The sequence below is a fragment of the Halichoeres trimaculatus genome, unplaced genomic scaffold, assembly GCF_033239565.1.
Source record: "Halichoeres trimaculatus isolate MK-OKI-2021-1 unplaced genomic scaffold, fHalTri1.1 fHalTri1_scaffold_5, whole genome shotgun sequence".
Classification (NCBI taxonomy): Eukaryota; Metazoa; Chordata; class Actinopteri; order Labriformes; family Labridae; genus Halichoeres; species Halichoeres trimaculatus.
Window position 1 is genome coordinate 17,844,617 of NW_027437183.1, and position 18,458 is coordinate 17,863,074.

At 40.9% G+C, this 18,458-nt stretch overlaps 1 protein-coding gene across 4 annotated transcripts in view; it reads left to right on the forward strand.

Moving 5' to 3' along the window:
• sgsm1a (small G protein signaling modulator 1a) overlaps positions 1-17,014 on the forward strand; it is a 32,263-nt gene extending 15,249 nt beyond the window's left edge. Inside the window, exons 4-25 of one of the 4 annotated variants that reach the window (XM_074669657.1) lie at positions 2,752-2,914; positions 3,143-3,295; positions 3,385-3,452; positions 3,957-4,102; positions 4,843-4,980; positions 5,499-5,623; positions 6,197-6,264; positions 6,388-6,551; positions 6,965-7,100; positions 7,878-8,007; positions 8,459-8,523; positions 8,640-8,785; positions 9,967-10,095; positions 10,178-10,360; positions 10,727-10,798; positions 10,989-12,206; positions 12,298-12,422; positions 12,730-12,812; positions 12,954-13,063; positions 13,195-13,291; positions 13,717-13,884; positions 15,458-17,014. In XM_074669657.1, coding sequence (XP_074525758.1) covers positions 2,752-2,914; positions 3,143-3,295; positions 3,385-3,452; positions 3,957-4,102; positions 4,843-4,980; positions 5,499-5,623; positions 6,197-6,264; positions 6,388-6,551; positions 6,965-7,100; positions 7,878-8,007; positions 8,459-8,523; positions 8,640-8,785; positions 9,967-10,095; positions 10,178-10,360; positions 10,727-10,798; positions 10,989-12,206; positions 12,298-12,422; positions 12,730-12,812; positions 12,954-13,063; positions 13,195-13,291; positions 13,717-13,884; positions 15,458-15,546 — 3,776 coding nt within the window. In that variant the 3' untranslated portion in view covers positions 15,547-17,014. The remainder of the gene's footprint in view (positions 1-2,751; positions 2,915-3,142; positions 3,296-3,384; positions 3,453-3,956; positions 4,103-4,842; positions 4,981-5,498; positions 5,624-6,196; positions 6,265-6,387; positions 6,552-6,964; positions 7,101-7,877; positions 8,008-8,458; positions 8,524-8,639; positions 8,786-9,966; positions 10,096-10,177; positions 10,361-10,726; positions 10,799-10,988; positions 12,207-12,297; positions 12,423-12,729; positions 12,813-12,953; positions 13,064-13,194; positions 13,292-13,716; positions 13,885-15,457) is intronic. The other 3 variants (XM_074669658.1, XM_074669659.1, XM_074669660.1) reach the window with 3 other exon arrangements.
• The last annotated feature ends 1,444 nt before the right edge of the window (positions 17,015-18,458 follow it).

The following is an 18,458-nucleotide window of genomic DNA, read 5'->3' on the forward strand; positions in this document are numbered from 1 at the left end:
GTACTGTTGAGTACTGATACCAGTTGGTTCCAGGCAATGATACCGTATCGTTTCAAATGTGAAAGGTACCCACCCCCACTGATGAGATATTTGTGTTACAAGCACCTGAGCAGGTGTAACTAATAAAGTGTCTGGTTAAAATGTCCCTTCTATTTGAAAATTATAACATGTTATTACAAAATGTCAAAAAGTAAATTAGATTATTCTGCTCAGAGGCGATGATGGTAGAGCCTTGTGTGTATATTTTGGTTGGCGGCAAATTGCTGTTTCATAACTGATTCTTTTTTAAGGGTAAATTTAGTAAACAACATGTGAATCATTCTGAGTATAAAATGTCAAGTCATAATTACAAACTCCGCAAGCACTACAGCCTCAGGAGTTGTCTAAAAAATGGCTTTTTCCCCATCTGAACCAGAGTCTATTTCAAGACCTCATGTTTGTGAATGTGGCTGCCCTGAGTGAAGAGCTGGTCAGCTGTGTCTCATCTCTTAATGCACTCAGTTGCCACAGATACAGAAGATTAGAGGCAATTTAGTGCATTGGCTGTTTTTTACCAGGATGGACTGCACAAAGGGCTGAGCCCACACTGATGTGGTGTTTCTTTAAACTGCTGTTGGTCTGAACATTCAATAACTTCACCTTCTCATCTGTGTCAAAGATGACAGGTTTATATTCTCGACTGCTCTTTGTACTTCCAACTGAGCCTTTTGATTTTCTTTATTCACACTGTACAATAACAAACAAATTTCCCATGTGTGAGGCACACAGCTTATTGTTCATTCGCTGTTGAGTCTGGAGCTACAGACATTGTGGAAAAATTGAGATTTTTCTGTAACTGGGTCGACAGAGAAAAAGTGTGAAGGTTTGGGAGTTTTCATCTTTGCACTTTTGCCACCTGAGACTGTTGGCTGACGAGCTGTATTTGCAGACCTTGTAACACAACACTTTGTTCTGACATGTTACCTCTTGCTCCTGTATTGATGTGGAGGAAAAGAGAGGTAAGGAGCGTTATGACAGAGCGAATGAACAAAGAAATGATGATGCAGGGAAGGTAATGAGGATATAGTTGAATTTATAATGAAAAAGTGAGTGATGGGAGTTGTAATTGTGGTTTTATTGCTTGTGCTGGAGTAAAACGCTGTGAACAGTGATTGCAGCGGTGACAGATTAACAGAGCAGCAGGCTAGATTCAGGAAAGAGGTTATGTTCAAAGGAGTGAGGTTGATGGAAAGAGAGAAATCAGGATGCTGATGAGTTGCAGACAGTCCTCCCTCCGCTTGTCTCTCCAAGAGCTCTATCGCTCCATCAGCGGGGGTTTCCATGACAACCCCAGCCTTCCCCCGACCCCATGTGAACAGAGCCACAGGATTAGTCCAGAAAGAGAACTCAAATGTCAACACAGCTCCAGGCGCTGCCACGTAGGCCTGAGAGGAAAGAGTGGTGTCTGTTTTTCTGCACAGCTGAGTGATCGTACAAGTGTCTCATCTCGTCATCCACGTGTCCACTACAGCTCCCTGAATGAGACCGATCACAGGAGGCTTCTGTAAACAGGAGTATAGTTATCAATGAGAAAACTCATTCTAAAAATATGCCATATTCAACCGAGGAAACAGTGAAAGGGGGTGTTTCCAAAAACACGAGGCAGAAAGCATTCAGAATCCAAAACATGAATCCAACAGATCGTATGTTTAAGTGTTGAGTCATCTTCCCTCATTCATGTTTATACATTGGATACGCAGAGAGACGTTTATAGGTCAGCTTCCACATTCTCTGTATCTTATAAAAATCACACTTAGTAACAATTTGCACTAAATGAATCAGGATAAAAAAGGAAACAGGAGATGTGCTCTTTACAGAACTGTAGGAAGGGGAGATGCTTTCTTGACATCTGACACGCTGCGCACAAACTGATGCTTAATATTAAATGTTTTATAATAACAGTAGTCAACCAATAAGTTTTTCACTGGCTGCTGCTAATGTCAATAATTTGAGCAGCAGATAGGCCTTGAATATAATAATAACATTATGACACTTACAGATAAAACAAAGGAGGAGGACCCAAATTGCAGGCTTTAAAAAAGGGTTTGATAAACCCAACTGAGATGAAATAAAAGAAATTCCAACTGAACTCACACAGGAAACAATAAATCCGTGATAAAGCACATTAGGAAGCACAGGGGCAGAGACACAGGCAGATCATAATGAGCTGTCAAAGGAAACACAGAGCTTGTTTTTGAAAACGCCTACTGTATAAGCAATATACTGATTGAGCCACTTGTAGTATGTAGTGTAAAAACAAGAGTAAAATCTGCCATTAAAAATATCCAGATGCCAGACTAATTCAAAGAAATTCAAAGGAAACTGTCTGAGAAAATGTATTGCAGAAAGTGGAATTTGGCAAAATGGACTTAATCTGTCCAAGTAATCTGTTCATTTCTAAAAGTTATGGCGAAGACTCTTGGCAGTGATATACCTCAGAGTGGATTTTCCTGATAGAATAAACTAAATTTAGAATAAGTGGGATAACCTCTGCCAATTTATTCTTTTTAAGTACCAGAAATGTGTTTCAAGGCATTTTTTTAAAGTAAAGTACATACATATATGATTTCTTATAACCGTAAAAATACATTTTTGACAAATTCACCTTTTTCTCCCTTACTGTTACAGATTTCTGTCACAGTATGAAGTCCATGCCCTTTATCATATACACTGTATCATCTTATGCACAACTGTGTGTTGTTGTCCCCACAGCTGCAGTGGAGGCGTGTGTCCTGCACGGCTTGAAACGGCGAGCAGCCGGCTTTCTGCGTAGCAACAAGATAGCAGCTCTCTTTATGAAGGTGGGGAAAAGCTTCGCCCCGGCTGAGGAGCTGTGTAGAAAGGCCCAGGAAGTGGAGCAGATCATCGAGACAAAGTGAGAGTAAAGACGTCACAGCATGATTTCACACATCACAGTAGACTTCAAAGCAGATATCAAAGCCCAGAGCAAATGAAAGCAGCAACCAAAAAACAGCTGTCTGCTTATTGAAAGGATTTATTTTTTATTTTGAAAAGCTTCTTGATTCGTGGATGGAATTTAATGGAATTCATAAAAACATGATTATGTTTGGTTTGACTTAAACTTGATTCTGTCAATCTGTAGAAGAAGTCAAAGTTTGCAAAGTCAAGACAGTCTACGTAAGATGCCTCGACTGCCCAGCCTCACCCCTCAGGGAGTCAAGAACCTGTGGATCCGGACAGCTCTCTTTGAGAAAGTGCTGGACAAGATCGTCCTCTACCTGGTGGAGAACAGCAGGTTAGTGAAGATGGGCCTGTGACATTTTCTTCTACTGTTAGTGTTGCAAAAAGTCCCTTCAAAACCGCCCATTCTTCTTCTTCTCCCAGTAAATACTACGAGAAAGAGGCTGTTCTAATGGACCCTGTGGACGGACCTATTTTGGCCTCTTTGCTGGGTAATGTGAAACCGCATGTCGTTTTGTGTCATAATCTCACCCAGGCTACTGTTTGCACCAAAATGTGAGATCTTGGTGGACTTATAAACAAGAAGAGCAGAATTGAACTTTCTATAAATCTCAGAACCCCCTGCCTCTGCTCTTGGTCAGGGCCTGTAGATCAAAGAACTGACAGGGTAAGAAGTCAAAGTCTGTTTTGCAGCTTCAGGGGTACGATCCCTCGCTAGCTTCCTGGCATTAAACTCTGTGGAGCTTCTGTTTTGTCTTTGCTCTGCAAAGATAACACATTGTAGTTCCTAAAGGTCTTTGGTACCTTCTATGGAAAACAAAATCTCTGACAATTCCAACTGTTGGTAAAGCAGTTAAATGCTTTCACAGATCTATTTGTAAACCTTCTCACTGATGTTAAAAAAAAAACTTCTGAGACCTATTACCTGTGAACAATGTTTCATAGCTTTTATCAACACTGTGTTACTCTTCACCTCCATTCACTCATACATACAGTGGGACCCTGCGCCTTAGAGTACACAAAGATGAAGACAGCAGACCACTTTTGGACAGACCCATCTGCTGACGAGTTGGTACAAAGACATCGCATCCATGGTGGCCACTGCAGACAGGATTCTCCCACTAAAAGGCCCGCACTGTGTGTGAGTGTTGAAACTGGTTAATGTTAATGGCTCAGTTAGAATTATTGCCAGGCCACACTAATTTTACACACAGGCAGTTTTAAACATGGATGTAGTTTCTGGGATGTCACTCACTGATCCCTGAAGGGTAACTAACCAGAAAAGAGATAGAATTTAAACCCCTGTGCCCCCTTATTCATTCAAAATCATAAATGATTAAGGGATGTATGAATAAGGAAGTGATCTATTGCCTTTTAATATGACCTCTAATGATGTTCCCTCTTGGTTTCTGGAGCCAGGCAGAAGTTTTTTACACTTTGGCGTTGATCTATCTTTTAAATCTGGGAGTCCTTTTTTTCTCCCGCACCTCTAAAAAAACAAGTGCCATCTGTCAGATCAAAGAGGACCTGCTAAAGTTATTGTGTTAAATGAAGCACAGCATGTCCCGGCAGGAAGAACAGAGTGTATCTGAGACTTTCACACTTTGTTATTCTTCAGGTTATCACTGAACCAATATTAACTTGGCCTATTTTACAGCATAGCAAAACTTTTTGCCACTCTGTGTGATTGTGTGTCCAGAGTAGAAGTCGACTGGTCTCAGAAATCAAGATCAAGGGAGGAGGCATTGGTGCACATGAATGACTGCTGTGTTTTGAAACAGCTACACTTTGACAAGCAAGCTGTATTTCTTTCTACAAAGACAGTCATCGCTTCAGCACCAGTTTACGATGTTTGTTATCTGATTTGACATATTCCTGCAGATCCAGAAGCGGCACTCCAGCAGCAGCATGGATGAGCGCCCTTCTCCCTCACCATCAGCTCGTGATTATGTGGAATCACTGCATCAAAACAACAGAGTGACCCTGCTGTTTGGCAAAAACAATGTGCTTGTACAACCGGTAACTATCTGATTTCTCTTTCCTCTGTGTAGATAGGGTGCTGTTTTCACAGCCATTGCACACTCTGCTGAAAGAACATTTTTATTAGACTGTTTTTAGATAACACTTTACAGCTATGTCAGTGCTAAAAGCATCATTAAAACCAGAGAAATTTCTGTTTGTAAGTTAGAGCCCTGAATTAAAAGCCAGTCATTAAATTTGTTGTCATGCCAAACATCACAAAATATTGCATAAGAACATAATGTGCTTGAAATCCTCTGCAGCTAATTCAAGTTTTAATTATTTTCTCTAAAGGCTTCAAACACTGAATGACTAAAAGCCTGAAAGAGATGCGTGCACCCTTAAAAAACTTTTTCCTTCTCATCCGTCTGATTACTCACAAAAACAGTTGTTTTAATTGCTCGACATTTTTACATGTCTGCCTCGTCCTCTAAAGAAAAAAAGCCGTCTTTTGCTTTTTGGACACCAATGTCTCTTTTGTTCATCAAATTAAAACACCCCTCCTCTTGCTGTTTCAGAGGGATGACATGGAGGCCATCCCAGGCTACCTCTCTCTGCACCAGAATGCTGATATCATGACCCTGAAGTGGACACCCAATCAGCTAATGAATGGCTCTGTTGGAGACTTGGACTACGAACGCAGGTGCGGGATTATTCAACTGCGAATAAACTGTAATAGTGTCGTAATGCTGATTGTGAGTGTCTGCAAAGCTGGTAATCCTCCTTGACTCAAAGACTTGTAAACACTCTGCATTATTTCTTTACTCAGTCTGTCGGCTGTTTGTGTAACCCTGAGGAGATGAACTAAATAATGCAGTGTGTTATGAGTGCTGTGTAAGGCAGGGGCTCAGTGGGTATCTGATCATATGAGACTTATTTTCAGCACACCAGCAGCCAGCAGATGGTTTATTGACAGAGTCACTGTCAGTGTTCTCTCAAACTAGCATACCATGGTTTGTTCCTGCATCCTTGCATGGCTCCTCTCACCATTAATTGATTATCCCATTATCTGACTCCGCTCCTGGTCCTTTGTGTGCGCTCTTGTAACTTCTGTCTTTATTAGCCATTAAATTAATGATCCTTGAGATTGGACTCTCACAGATGATGCATAAATGTTCCCTGAGGTTTCTTTGTTTTGCTGTGAGCTGTTGGTGCGCCTGTTTTGCTCAGACTTATGGAGTTTAGTGATGGTGTGTTATAATTTGATGTTTTGTAGTGTTTACTGGGACTATGCCATGACAATCCCTCTGGAGGAGATAGTTTACTTGCACTGTCATCAACAAGGTGGGTGCACACAAACCTTTACTGTGAGTTTTTCTCAGCTCCTTAGTGTCTAAACACAGCTATCAAAAAAATGTTGTCATTATCAATCAAGTAAAGAAGTGATGTCCTGCTTGTGTCCTGTAGTTGACAGTGGAGGAACGGTGGTGCTGGTCAGTCAGGATGGGATCCAAAGGCCTCCACTTCGCTTCCCCAAAGGAGGACACCTACTCCAGTTCCTCTCATGCCTGGAGAACGGCCTGCTTCCTCATGGCCAGCTGGATCCTCCTCTTTGGTCCCAGAGGGGAAAGGTCAGCACAGGGGGTCTGTCACAGGGGTTGAGAGTATAAATGACCTGTAAAAGGCATTCAAGACATCAAATCTGATCAATAAGTCAATAAAAAACACATTTAGTGCTCTGATGCAGGTGCAGTGCCTGAGTGTATTATTGGTTGGAGTGATACTGATGAATGTGTGGCTTAATGCTCCCACCACAGCATCACACAAAGTGCCCATTTTAATGAATGGATGTTTCTGTGGGACTGTGAGCAGCATTATATCTGCAGCTAAACCACCCACGCATATCCACTCACTATTAATCGGCGTTAGCATGCAGTCAGTGATCATCTTTAATTCACACAGAGAGCTTAGCGGGGCTTAAATGTCTGAGTAATTTTTTTTTGTTAAGAGCTTTACTTTAATATCAGTTATATTCTCGTTCCAGGGCAAGGTGTTCCCAAAGCTGCGAAAGAGGGTCCCTCAGGGATCTGGATCTTCAGACTCAGTCTCGGATAAGGAGGAGGATGAGGCCACAGACTACGTCTTCCGCATCCTCTTCCCAAACAGCCAGTCGGAGTTTGGTGAGGTTTCCTCCAGAGAAGCAAAATTAGGAGCAGCATCCATGGGCTGCTCTGTGTTGTTGCATTTTTGTGAAAATGTGACTCGTTGTTTGTTGCAGTGATTGTAACCCATCCTCACCCAACACACCTGACTCCCTCCCTCTCCCTTCATCTGGGTGGGCAGCTCCCCACCCAAACAGGGACTGTGGTTGTACCCAAGAGGTCCTGCATCTGTCCCGAAGAATCTCCCTCACTCACAGGAAGCATCTGTAACACTTTCACACCTCGGCGCTTCTATCTGTCTGCCTGTCTGTCTGTCAGCATGTCTTGCTTTAATTCACAGCATCTAATATCCTCCTGCGCCTCTGGCCAACTTTATCAATGTGCTTTATTAAAGCCCCTCCCACCCCGTGCAACCCTGTGCCACGACTTCTCTACTGCATTACAGCGCTGTAACCTTCTAACAGCTGATGGGTTGACAACTGATAAATCAATTTCTGAGAGACGCTCCTTCCCAATTCATCTTTCTCTTGATAATAATGTAATTGGATTTGATAGCTATGTGTTACCCCAAAATTATGCATCAAATCTAACCTGAATGTTTTGTTGATGTGCTTTATCTTTGCTCTAACACGAACCAAGCACAAACAAACTGTGCTCTAAAGTGCTTTCAGTTGATGATGAGAGATTAGCTTCATCATGCTTCCGTGAAATGTTTCTGCTTTGATAAAATGTAATTGAACGTCTGAGCTGGAGGATGTTTTGTTCGTGACGCCAGTATGTGTGTGTTTGTTGCAGTGACTCCTCCAGACTTGATGGATCAGGGAGCGACAATGTGGCATCCCACTCTCAGGAAGGCTTCGTGTTCCTCTTGTTCTCAGGGGAGCTTCTCGGATGGTTCGACACCCAAGGGGTGCAACCATGAGAGGTGGGTGGTAAACACTTTTGTAGCCAGACAGAACTGTGTTAGATTGTGACAGGAAAACGGCTGAAGGCTGCAGAGACACAGAAGAATCACCTAAAATCCCTTAGAGCCAACAAGAAATTCTAAACAGCGGGAAAAAAAATGAACATAGCAATTACCCAGGAGACAATTATGTGACATTTAGCTCGCTTGAATGAGAACGTGTTGAGAAAATGAGCTGATAAGCAGCGAGGCGAACACGGCGGATGAAAAGACAGACTGCCAGGCTAATTTATTCTATACAGCTGCACAGTAGGTTAATATTTGAAGTATAAATGCTCAGCTGAACACTGTTACAACATCTACATTTAATAAAGTCTCTCATACATTCCTGAAAAACCATACAGAGGATTTTTGATGACATTCTTAATGAAAGGAAAGAAACATACTGTGAGTGTGTTTTCTCTGCCTGCAGGACTCCTCTGAAAATGCTGTGTGACAACATGAAGAATCAGATCATCTCTCGGGCGTTTTATGGCTGTATGTGGTCACTTTTGGTGCTCTCTTTAAGAAGCATTGGTCCTGTCTTCACATTCACTATTAGCATACAGTGTGCACCCCAGAGGCATTAGATGATTAACTGTGTTGTCTAACAGGGTTGGCCTACTGCCGTCACCTGTCCACTGTGCGTACACACCTTTCCGCTCTTGTCAACCACACCATTGTGGCCCCCGATGTGCCGTGTGATGCTTACAAAGGGCTCACCACCGACGTGTGGCAGACGTTTCTCCAGGACTGCACAGTAAGCATCGCTTGTCTCGCAGCACAAACATCACATGCTTGACTGCCACTAGTTTTCTGTCCACACACACACACATATACACACACGCACTTCCACCACAAGGCTTTCCCTCTCACTCTGTCACTGGTCCGTCTCATCCATATTCATCCTCTGCTAATTATGCAGCTCACAACATTAGTCTCACAGAAGTGTGCATGAAGCATGACTAATAGGCCTGTCCACATCAGCAGCTTATTACCTGCAACCACGGAGAGTTTGACCTCAACAAATACAAACATTTTCTCACTTACCTGTAATGCTTTTTTTTCCTTTTAACTGTTTTGTGTTTTTTGAAAAGTTAAAAACAAATATTTGATTATTTCAGGGAGCTCTCATAGAAAAATAGACCCTTTTTTATATCTGTGAGAAAGTGAGAGACCAACCAGCAAGTGTACTGCCCACGGATGACAGGTAGATGCAGAATCAACCCAGAAATTTAACCCAAGCACTGCCAGCATGTGAAATAAAGGGAATAAACTGCTCAAAGAAGGCAGTAACTAATGGATCAATAAAACAAGGTATATTTGAGGGCTACTTTCTACAAAGAGTGAGCTCAATCCCACTTGAAGTCACTCAGCAACATTGGATTCAGGGTAAAAAGTCTATTAATTTGTTTTTGTCTGTTTTTTTGAGAGAAGATTCAGTTGCACATCAGAAAAAGCAGATAGAGTTTTCATGGTTATGGAGATAATGTGTTATCATCACAAGACCCAAGGATAAAATGACAAGAAGTTGCTTTTAACAAAATTTGTTTTTGAACTTTTTCTCCACTGATTAAATTACTTGTGAGCTATTTTATGAAACCTTTAAATAAAATAAAACTTCTCAGAGAGTGATTTCACCGTTTAAATGCATTAATAGCAGAATGACTATAGACTCGTTGAGTTTCAGTAATAACCAGGACTTAATTTACATCTAAAAAAGGTTTTCATTTATCCTCTCGTGTAGATAATTTTAGATAATTAGCACATAATTAGCACATAATGTTGAATGACAGCTTGGAGATGCAGCAATTTCTACGCTGACAGAGTCAGAGACCTGACAGACCGCTGTGTTGTTTTGATGTTCTCTAAATGTCTTACAAAAGAGGATATTTATCCTGTTAAATAGAAGTTGACAGAAGATATCTTTGGTATCTTCAGGCGTATGAGGAGAAGGAGCTGCTTCGTCTCGTCTACTTTGGTGGTGTTGAGGCTTCGCTGCGAAAAGAGGTGTGGCCTTTCCTGCTGGGTCATTATCAGTTTGGGATGTCTGAAGAGGAGCGAAAGGAGGTTTGTATTTGATGATCTATGACCTTACTCACTCTTCAGTACTTCCTATCTAAACTCCTATCTCTGAACCCCCCCCCCACAGGTGGACGAGCAGGTCCGAGTGTGCTACCAGCAGACCATGCGTGAGTGGCTGAGCTGTGAGGAGATTGTCAAGCAGCGGGAGAAGGAGCAGCACGCTGTAGCTTTAGCAAAGTGCTCCTCTGGAGCGAGCATGGACAGCTCCAGCCAGAAGATGGTCCACCACGATTCAACTGTCAGTACTGAGGTGAAAGGAGGAAATAGTTTTATATTCAGAGAAAGAATCAGATGTATAGGAATGATAACGCAGCCCTTTGTATCCTCAGTCGATACTTTGGAACAAAAAAGTCCTGCATGTTTTACTTTGGTGGTTTCATTTTACTCATTCCAGTCGCATAGTCTGAACATATTCTATTAAAAAGAACTATCTAAATCATCATCAAAACAGACAGCTAAGAAAGAGGATTTACTCAATATGGGTGGTCTCAGGAAGAGCTATGTTAAACCACCAGAGTATGACGTGAGCACAGACAAAAACATTAAACCTATATATTAAAAAGAAATGATTTCATAAAATAATAATTTGCTTTGCCTGAATCTCTTTATGACTCAGTCCCAGTCCTCCCAGAGCTCAGACAGGCAGAGTCTGGCTCACCTGCAGAGTGACTCCAGCAGCAGCACACAGGTATCAAAGCTCTCTCTGTTACAGCCTGAAATATGCCCTCAGGTTTCTCACCGAGCAGCATTTAAACTGAACAGCACTGACAGCCTCATCAAGTCTTTTCTGATAGCTCTTCCTAAAGGTGGCTAAATTAAAGTATGTCATTTCAACTGTTTGTACCACTATTCCTCATCCCTGCACTCTCTCCTGCTAGTTCTTCACATCCTCCCATCCCTTCCCCTGGAGTAGCCTGCTTCCCTTTGGCTTGTTCTTTCAGGTGTTTGAGTCCGTGGAGGAGGTGGACCAGATCGAGATGGAGCCCAAGACTGAGGAGACCAAACAGGTGCCAAAGATGCCAAATGGAGCTCTGCAGAATGGAACGAGCTCTCCTGACTCCGGACATCCCTCCTCCCGTAACTTCTCCGTCACCTCAGGCCTGTCAGATGGCTCACTTAGTACAGAGGACAGCGCTGCACCTGATCTGTCTCAGAGATCTACAACTGTGAAACCGGGTGGGATGGAGAGTGAAGGTCTGACAGAGGAAATAGAAAGCCAGCTGAAAGGTAAAGTGAATGACACACAGGATGAGCAGAAAGGATCAGAAACTGCTGAAAATACAGAAAGTGAGAGAACAGCTGATAGCATGATACAACACTTGGAAGAGGGGCTTGGGAAGGAGGACAAAGAGAAAAGCATGCAGCACGAAACACAACAAGCTGAGGAGGAGCCTGGAGTTATTGATAAAGAAGAGATTAAAGACCAAGATGCATCAGCAGACTTCAAAGGAGTTGAATCTTTAGAGTCAGAAGAAACAAAAAAAGAAGTGTCTGATGAGGATACCCTGATGGCCTCAGCAGCTGCAGCAGAAATGTTAAAAGATCTCAATCAGCAAAGAAAAGGTGTGGAAAAGAGTACCGAGGAAACATCAAAGGAAGCTGCAGAAACAGATGAGGAAAAGACAAAGGACCAATCAGATTCAAGCAAACCACATGAGATTTCTTTGGACAAATGTAAAGAAAATGTAACAGAACCCGTAGCAACTGACGTTGTGAAGAGCCTTGTTTTCCCAGCAGACACTGGGGTAACACAGGCAAGGGACCATTACATCACTCCTCAGAAAGAGGAGGCTCAGGTCATGACCGAATCTGATGAGTCTCCCTCCGCCATAGAGATGGAGGAAATCCCTACAGCCAAAGTTTCCATGGTGCCTTGGAGCAGGAAGGGGCGTTGCAAAGGGTCTTCTTTTTCTGAGGACTCTGCTCCTAATGTGGAGGAGGTGGGGCAGGAGAAGCCCAGTCCAGAAGGCACAGAGTCCATTTTGTCCGAGGAGCCGGAGATGGAGAGCCTTTACCCTCAGTTTGATTCTGAGGCGGGGCCGGGAAAATCAAAGAACGAAGCAACTCATCCAGGGTCTTCTGAGGGCACCTTCTCTGTATGCACATTTATTCTCAGCTTCAGATTCATTCAGCTGCAAATAAACTCTGCAGTGGCATTATTCTTTGTTAACTCTTTGTCTGTTTCAGCATGAGCTTTTGGACCTGTATACATTAAACCTGCACCGCATTGATAAGGATGTCCAGCGATGTGACAGAAATTACTGGTACTTCACTCCTGCAAACCTGGAGAAGCTGCGCAACATCATGTGCAGGTGAAAGACTGACAAATTCAAGGTTTTTATACTGGGATAGAAAATTACTAGTCCTGATAATAGGAAACGTGAATTCACCTAAGGAAAATTTTATATTTTTTATTCTTCAGTTAAAACAAATCCTGATGTAACATTAATTTATAAGTATTTAAGTAACAACAACTGCCTAGATAATTGTTAAACAATAACTTGTTGAACTTATTTTCTGAAGTAAAATTTAAACACTACCAGCAGTGCGTGACTCAGATTGGCAGACAAAGCCAGCCGAGGACGGTAAAGCTCACATGTCTTAGTGTTGTATTTTCAGCTATATCTGGAGGCACCTTGACATCGGCTACGTGCAGGGCATGTGTGATCTGCTCGCTCCTCTTCTAGTCATTCTGGATGATGGTGAGTCAACACTCTGAATCACTTCGTGTTTCCTCCTCCCTGACATTTTGGTGTATTTTTTACAGTTATTTATGAAACAGCAGTGAACAGTTTGCCCACTCACTTTCTCACTCCTGCTTCCCATGTCTCTCCTTGTCTCAGAGGCCCTCGCCTTCAGCTGCTTCACCGAGCTCATGAAGAGGATGAATCAGAACTTTCCACATGGGGGAGCTATGGACACTCACTTTGCCAACATGCGTTCTTTAATCCAGGTGACACAGCCGCTGAAAAGTAGCTGTTTGATTCCGCTTGATCCACGTCTAACCCCATAAACAACCTGCTTTTTCTCAACCTGTCTCATTAAATCCTCTTCTGAATCTTCTTTGATCCCCTCTCTGTGAAGATCCTGGATTCTGAGCTGTTTGAACTAATGCACCAGAATGGAGACTACACCCACTTCTACTTCTGCTACCGCTGGTTTCTCCTCGACTTCAAGCGAGGTACAGTGATGGCTGGGTTTGAAAGACTTTATGCCAATTAGAGGAGAGGGAGTTGCACTGTTCTTGATCCTCATTTGGTGGATGAAAACTTCTTGACAGTTTGTTAACAAGACATCCAGTTAGTAGGGTCTGGTAAGGATTTAGAAATCAATGTTATTTCTGGAAAACAACACTGGGAGCTGCTTAGGCATTCACTGAGAAAAACTGCCTGCATAAAACTGAGATTAAACAATGCACTGTCTTGTTTTCTGTGAAATTTCTCACTGTGGTTTTTCAGTTTATCGTCTCTCACACCCGACAAACACCAGCCCCCTCCTTTACCCCTCTCTCCTGATAACTTTGTTTCCTTCAAGCTTGCCTCCCATTCCAGCCCTCCAGCACTGTCGCACTTTCACTCCTGTTTCTTTGTGTGTCCTGTTCTCCAGAGCTGGTGTATGACGATGTGTTTTCAGTCTGGGAAACTATCTGGGCAGCAAAGAACGTCTCCTCCAGTCACTTTGTCCTCTTCATTGCTCTGGCACTGGTGGAGATCTACAGAGACATCATCCTGGAGAACAACATGGACTTCACCGACATCATTAAGTTCTTCAATGGTAAATCATGTCCCTCCACAGTTGAAATCCACATATACCCTCTTCCCCTTGACACAGAGCTCACATTATAAATAAAGGCATGTTGTATGTGAGCCTAAAGAAGCCTTGTCAAGTTAAAGGTCCCATATTGTGCTCCTTTTCTGCAGTTTGATATGGATCATTGATGTCTTCATGAAATGGTAGTAACATGTTTTCATCCAAAAAGCCAATAAATCAAGCACAGCAGCATTGTTTCCAGGCTCTCATAGCCCCTCTGTTCAGAACGCTCTGATTTAGTGGGCGTGACCTTCATATGTAAATGAGCCAACGCTGATACCGCCCCGCTCTTCCACGCCACTGAGAGCGGCGCCACGAGCTCTGAGTACACAACGTTCAAAAAACAGCAAAGCTCATTTACCATAACATTACAGGCTAAAACAACAGGCTAACTGCAGCTAAAGTTAGCATCCTGAAGCTTACACAGAGACAGGGGGGACAATGAGGAAAAGCTCTTACATCTGCTCCACAGCACACAGCATTTAAAATACTCACATTTCCAGGGTCTGAGGTTTGTTGGCAGATGGTTGGTAATGCGCCTGGATTCAGGACCAGTCTATTCGCTAGCCCTCTATTGTACTGTCCAAAGTTGGAAAAGCAGTCGGCCGTGAAGTAACCAGTACACACATGCACATTTTTACTGAGTGTAGCTGGCACATTTACCTCATAAATGAACTCTAGCCACTTAGACTTGCCTTCTTCCGAGATGGGAAGCTTGCGCATGGAACGATGTGGCTGTTTACAGCCAAAAATAGAGCAGTGATACCGACATCGGCAAATCCCCAAATCCAAACAGCTCGTTTTAGGTCAGGATTTTACATTCACAAGCTCTACTCAGTACAGGTTTTGTCATTAAATATCACATTTTGTGGGCTGGGAGGAAAGCCAAAGACCCACAAATTTCGCTTAAAGACTTAATAAAGTGATTTTTGCATAATATGGGACCTTTAAATGAATTCACCTGAGCGATTTCATTGGAGTTTTCTCAGCTTTGAAGCAAAGACAATAATTTTATAATAGACACAGTGCTTACTTTAAGCAGAGAGTTACATGTGAAGACTGGTCAGGAATTATAGAAATCGTGGGTACAAGCGTTGTTAGTGTTTGGGACCTGGATCTGCTACCATCATTTCCCTTTTTCAGGTCCATCTAATTTATAGATGATGATTTATTAGTTTTAGATAATTTTGTCTTTGTTTAGGTTGTTTAGGCTCTGACATTATAAGATGATGCCCTGAATGGGCGTCAAGATAGAGTTTTGAATGACCTGGCTGCACTCGCTCACACAGGAAAAGCCCCCATTATTATTTAAGTACAACTAATGTTACATATTAGATTGTTTTAGGTCCTATACCAGGACACCATCTGATAGTACAATAATACATTTCTGGAGTACTACCTTGACTGAATCTGATGCTTCACTGGCTAAATTTTTTTTAAACTTACAGACTTAGTAAAGTTTACAGGGTCCATTATCTCTTTGTTATCAAAGTTCAGCTTTGCAGTAAAAATAATCAAATATGCTTTTGTCTTTCAGAAATGGCTGAACACCACAACATAAAGCAGATTTTGACCCAGGCCAGGGATCTGGTGTGCAAAGTGCAGATGCTGATAGAGAACAAGTGATGGCTCTGTTTGTCTGCTCTCCTTCCCAGTGATGTGCAAACAGCTGTAGCAGCATTGGAGAAACATACTTCTGAGCACACACAAACACACATATATTACACAAGGCCTTTACAATCACAGTTTGCTGCTATGAGCCTTATCAACTGTACCCACGATGTTGTTTGTGTTGTCAACAGCTGTAAGAGTATATTTTCCTTTGTATTTGTCAGTATGTTTGAGTGAATAACCTAACTATAACAAAAACATTTCATTTTTAAAAATTTGTCAGAAATCCCTCAAGCGTCAGTCATAATCTGAATGAGCTTAATATTTTAAGGTGAGGATGGTTTTTGTTGCATATTTTGAACCAAGAAATACAGAGCAGAACTCACTCAGAAGCTATATTTATGAGAAGACGTAAAGATGATAGTTTGTACTACGTATTTTAATAGAACAAGATTAAACAGAATGTATATTGACAGAATGCACCTCTTATTCTTTCACTTTACAAAAGACTGTCAGAAAAAAGAAGAAATTTGAAAAAAGCCCCAAAATTACATTTAATTTTCACAGATGACTGAATGAGAACACTGGCCTGTAGTTTAATGTAGACCCCTCTGTTATTTCAACACACATCAATGAGAATTGTTTTGCTTTTGCACCATGTTAGTGATTAAGCATCCAACAGTGTTTTAATGTCCGACTGCCTTCTCTGCCAAATATTATGTCCTATTTGTTATGTGTGGTGTGTACTGTACTGAGAGATAGATGTGTGTGACTTATAAAGGTTAAATTATGTTAAAGCTTGTAAAATCATAACCTGATATTTAAGTGACTTTTGGATGTGTAAGTGGAGATTTATATGAAGCATCAAACCTGATCTTTTTCATCATGAAGTGATCCAGTATATTTTGTAAATTGCATTGTTACTCACCTTGTACTTTGTCTTGTAAGTCTAGCACTGTTTCAGTGTGAGTGTGATTATGAAGAAGAGAGTAAAAGGTTTAACACGCTGCTCTGATATTTGAGGCTTCGGTGATTAAAGAGGGAGATAAAAGTAAAAGGACAAGTTTGATATAGTTTCTCAAGAACAGTGCATGACCCCCTGTTAGAAAGGAAATTGTTTTGGTATTTTGACAGACTTTTGGCTCAAGATGACATAAAATTTGTTTTCACGGGTTATATTACAACTAAAGTTGGTCTGTCTCTAGACTTCATCAGTGTCATTCTTACATAAAACTTCAGTTGGTTTGTATTTAAGTGTCGCTTTACAATGTGATGAGATCAACTGCTTTTAATATTTGTGTTTTTGTGAACTCTGACTGCTGTCTAAAAAGGTCTTTTTATTTATTGTAACATGTATTTGCCAAATTATTTATTTAATAATTTATTCTTTTTTTCCCTGTCATATGCTGCTTTATTTGTAAAAGCTGATATTTTTATTTTGTGGCCAGTAAAAAATGTGTACTGTAAAACAATCAAATTCTAAGCTTAGAGTTCTATGAGTCTATACACAATATATATTGAATGGTATATGTTCTTGTAATAAAATAATAAAATGGAATTATCATTATTTTTCCATAACATACTGACATGTGTTTTCATCTTAGACAGTAGTAGAAGTGATGTCACTTTAAGAAACAGCAGAAAGATAATTATAACTTGTCGCTGAGTACATCTTAAATCAGTATATCCTCTCTAGTTTGATCATCTGCAGAAAAAGAATTTTGCTTAGTCAACTACACTATTGATATGGCGTCTCATGTGAGTGTTCATTTACAGCCGGATTTTTGCCGCCTCCATGTGGTCAAAAACTTTAATGCTGTGTCTACAACCCAAAAGTAAAGATGGTTGCATAAAAATTTAATAGCGATAACGTTTAACAGCATAACGTTTATATATATATATATATATATATATATATATATATATATATATATATATATATATATATATATATATATATATATATATATATATATATATATATATATATATATATGGTATAAGGTATAATCTACTAGTATCCCAGGTTATTTTCAAATTCTAGACATTAACTAAATTTGAATGAGTAAGCAAAAAAACAAAAACAAAAACAAAAACAAAAAAACCCACCATCAACTCCGAAATATATTTAATGTAATTCACAGAGATTTAGGGCTTTAACTGCCCCCCCTTGGTGGTTGAGTAGTGAATTAATAATAGCCAATGTGTCGTTGAGATTGAAGAAAATTATCGAAGATGGTTGTTGTTAGCTGTTGTTGGATTTGCATCATGTAACCATGCAGGTATAAGAATCATGTTGATGAGGAGGTAGAAAGGATTCAGGTAAATTGGGACAGCTTAAGAAGGCAGCTCTGTGTTCCAGCCTTTAAAGGTACAACTCCAAGCGTTTAATGCAGAGACCTTGATTTGGACCAAAATCACATGAAAAAAATGGAGTGACGTCACAGCTGCAGGCCTTTAATCAGATTCACTTGACACCTCTGTTAGCACAGATTCACTGAGATGCAGACAACATTTAACTTTAAAGTATATAATTTTTCATAAAAAAAAAAAACACTTAAATTAAAAGCTAATTCCTCTACTCTGTCATGTTCAGACCTTACAATTTGTTTAAACAAACCCTGATTATTTTAATTTAATTCAAGCAAAGCTGAAACAAAATGGGGCTTCAACATTAAATGGGTAAGTGGTGTCAAAGCACCTATAATAACTGAATGTTGAAACCAGTTCTTGTTTTCTCTTCATTCGTCTTGATCACTCTGTCCTGTCTATGGTTCAGCCTACTTTGTTCAATGCCAGTGCAAAGGAAAGTGGAAAGAAAATTGTCAGAAAGAAAACTTACAAGTTGAATGCAGAAAGAGATTAAAGGAGCCACTGATGAGTACAGAGTAGTGATCAAAGAAAGGCTTAATTTAACACTTTTTTTT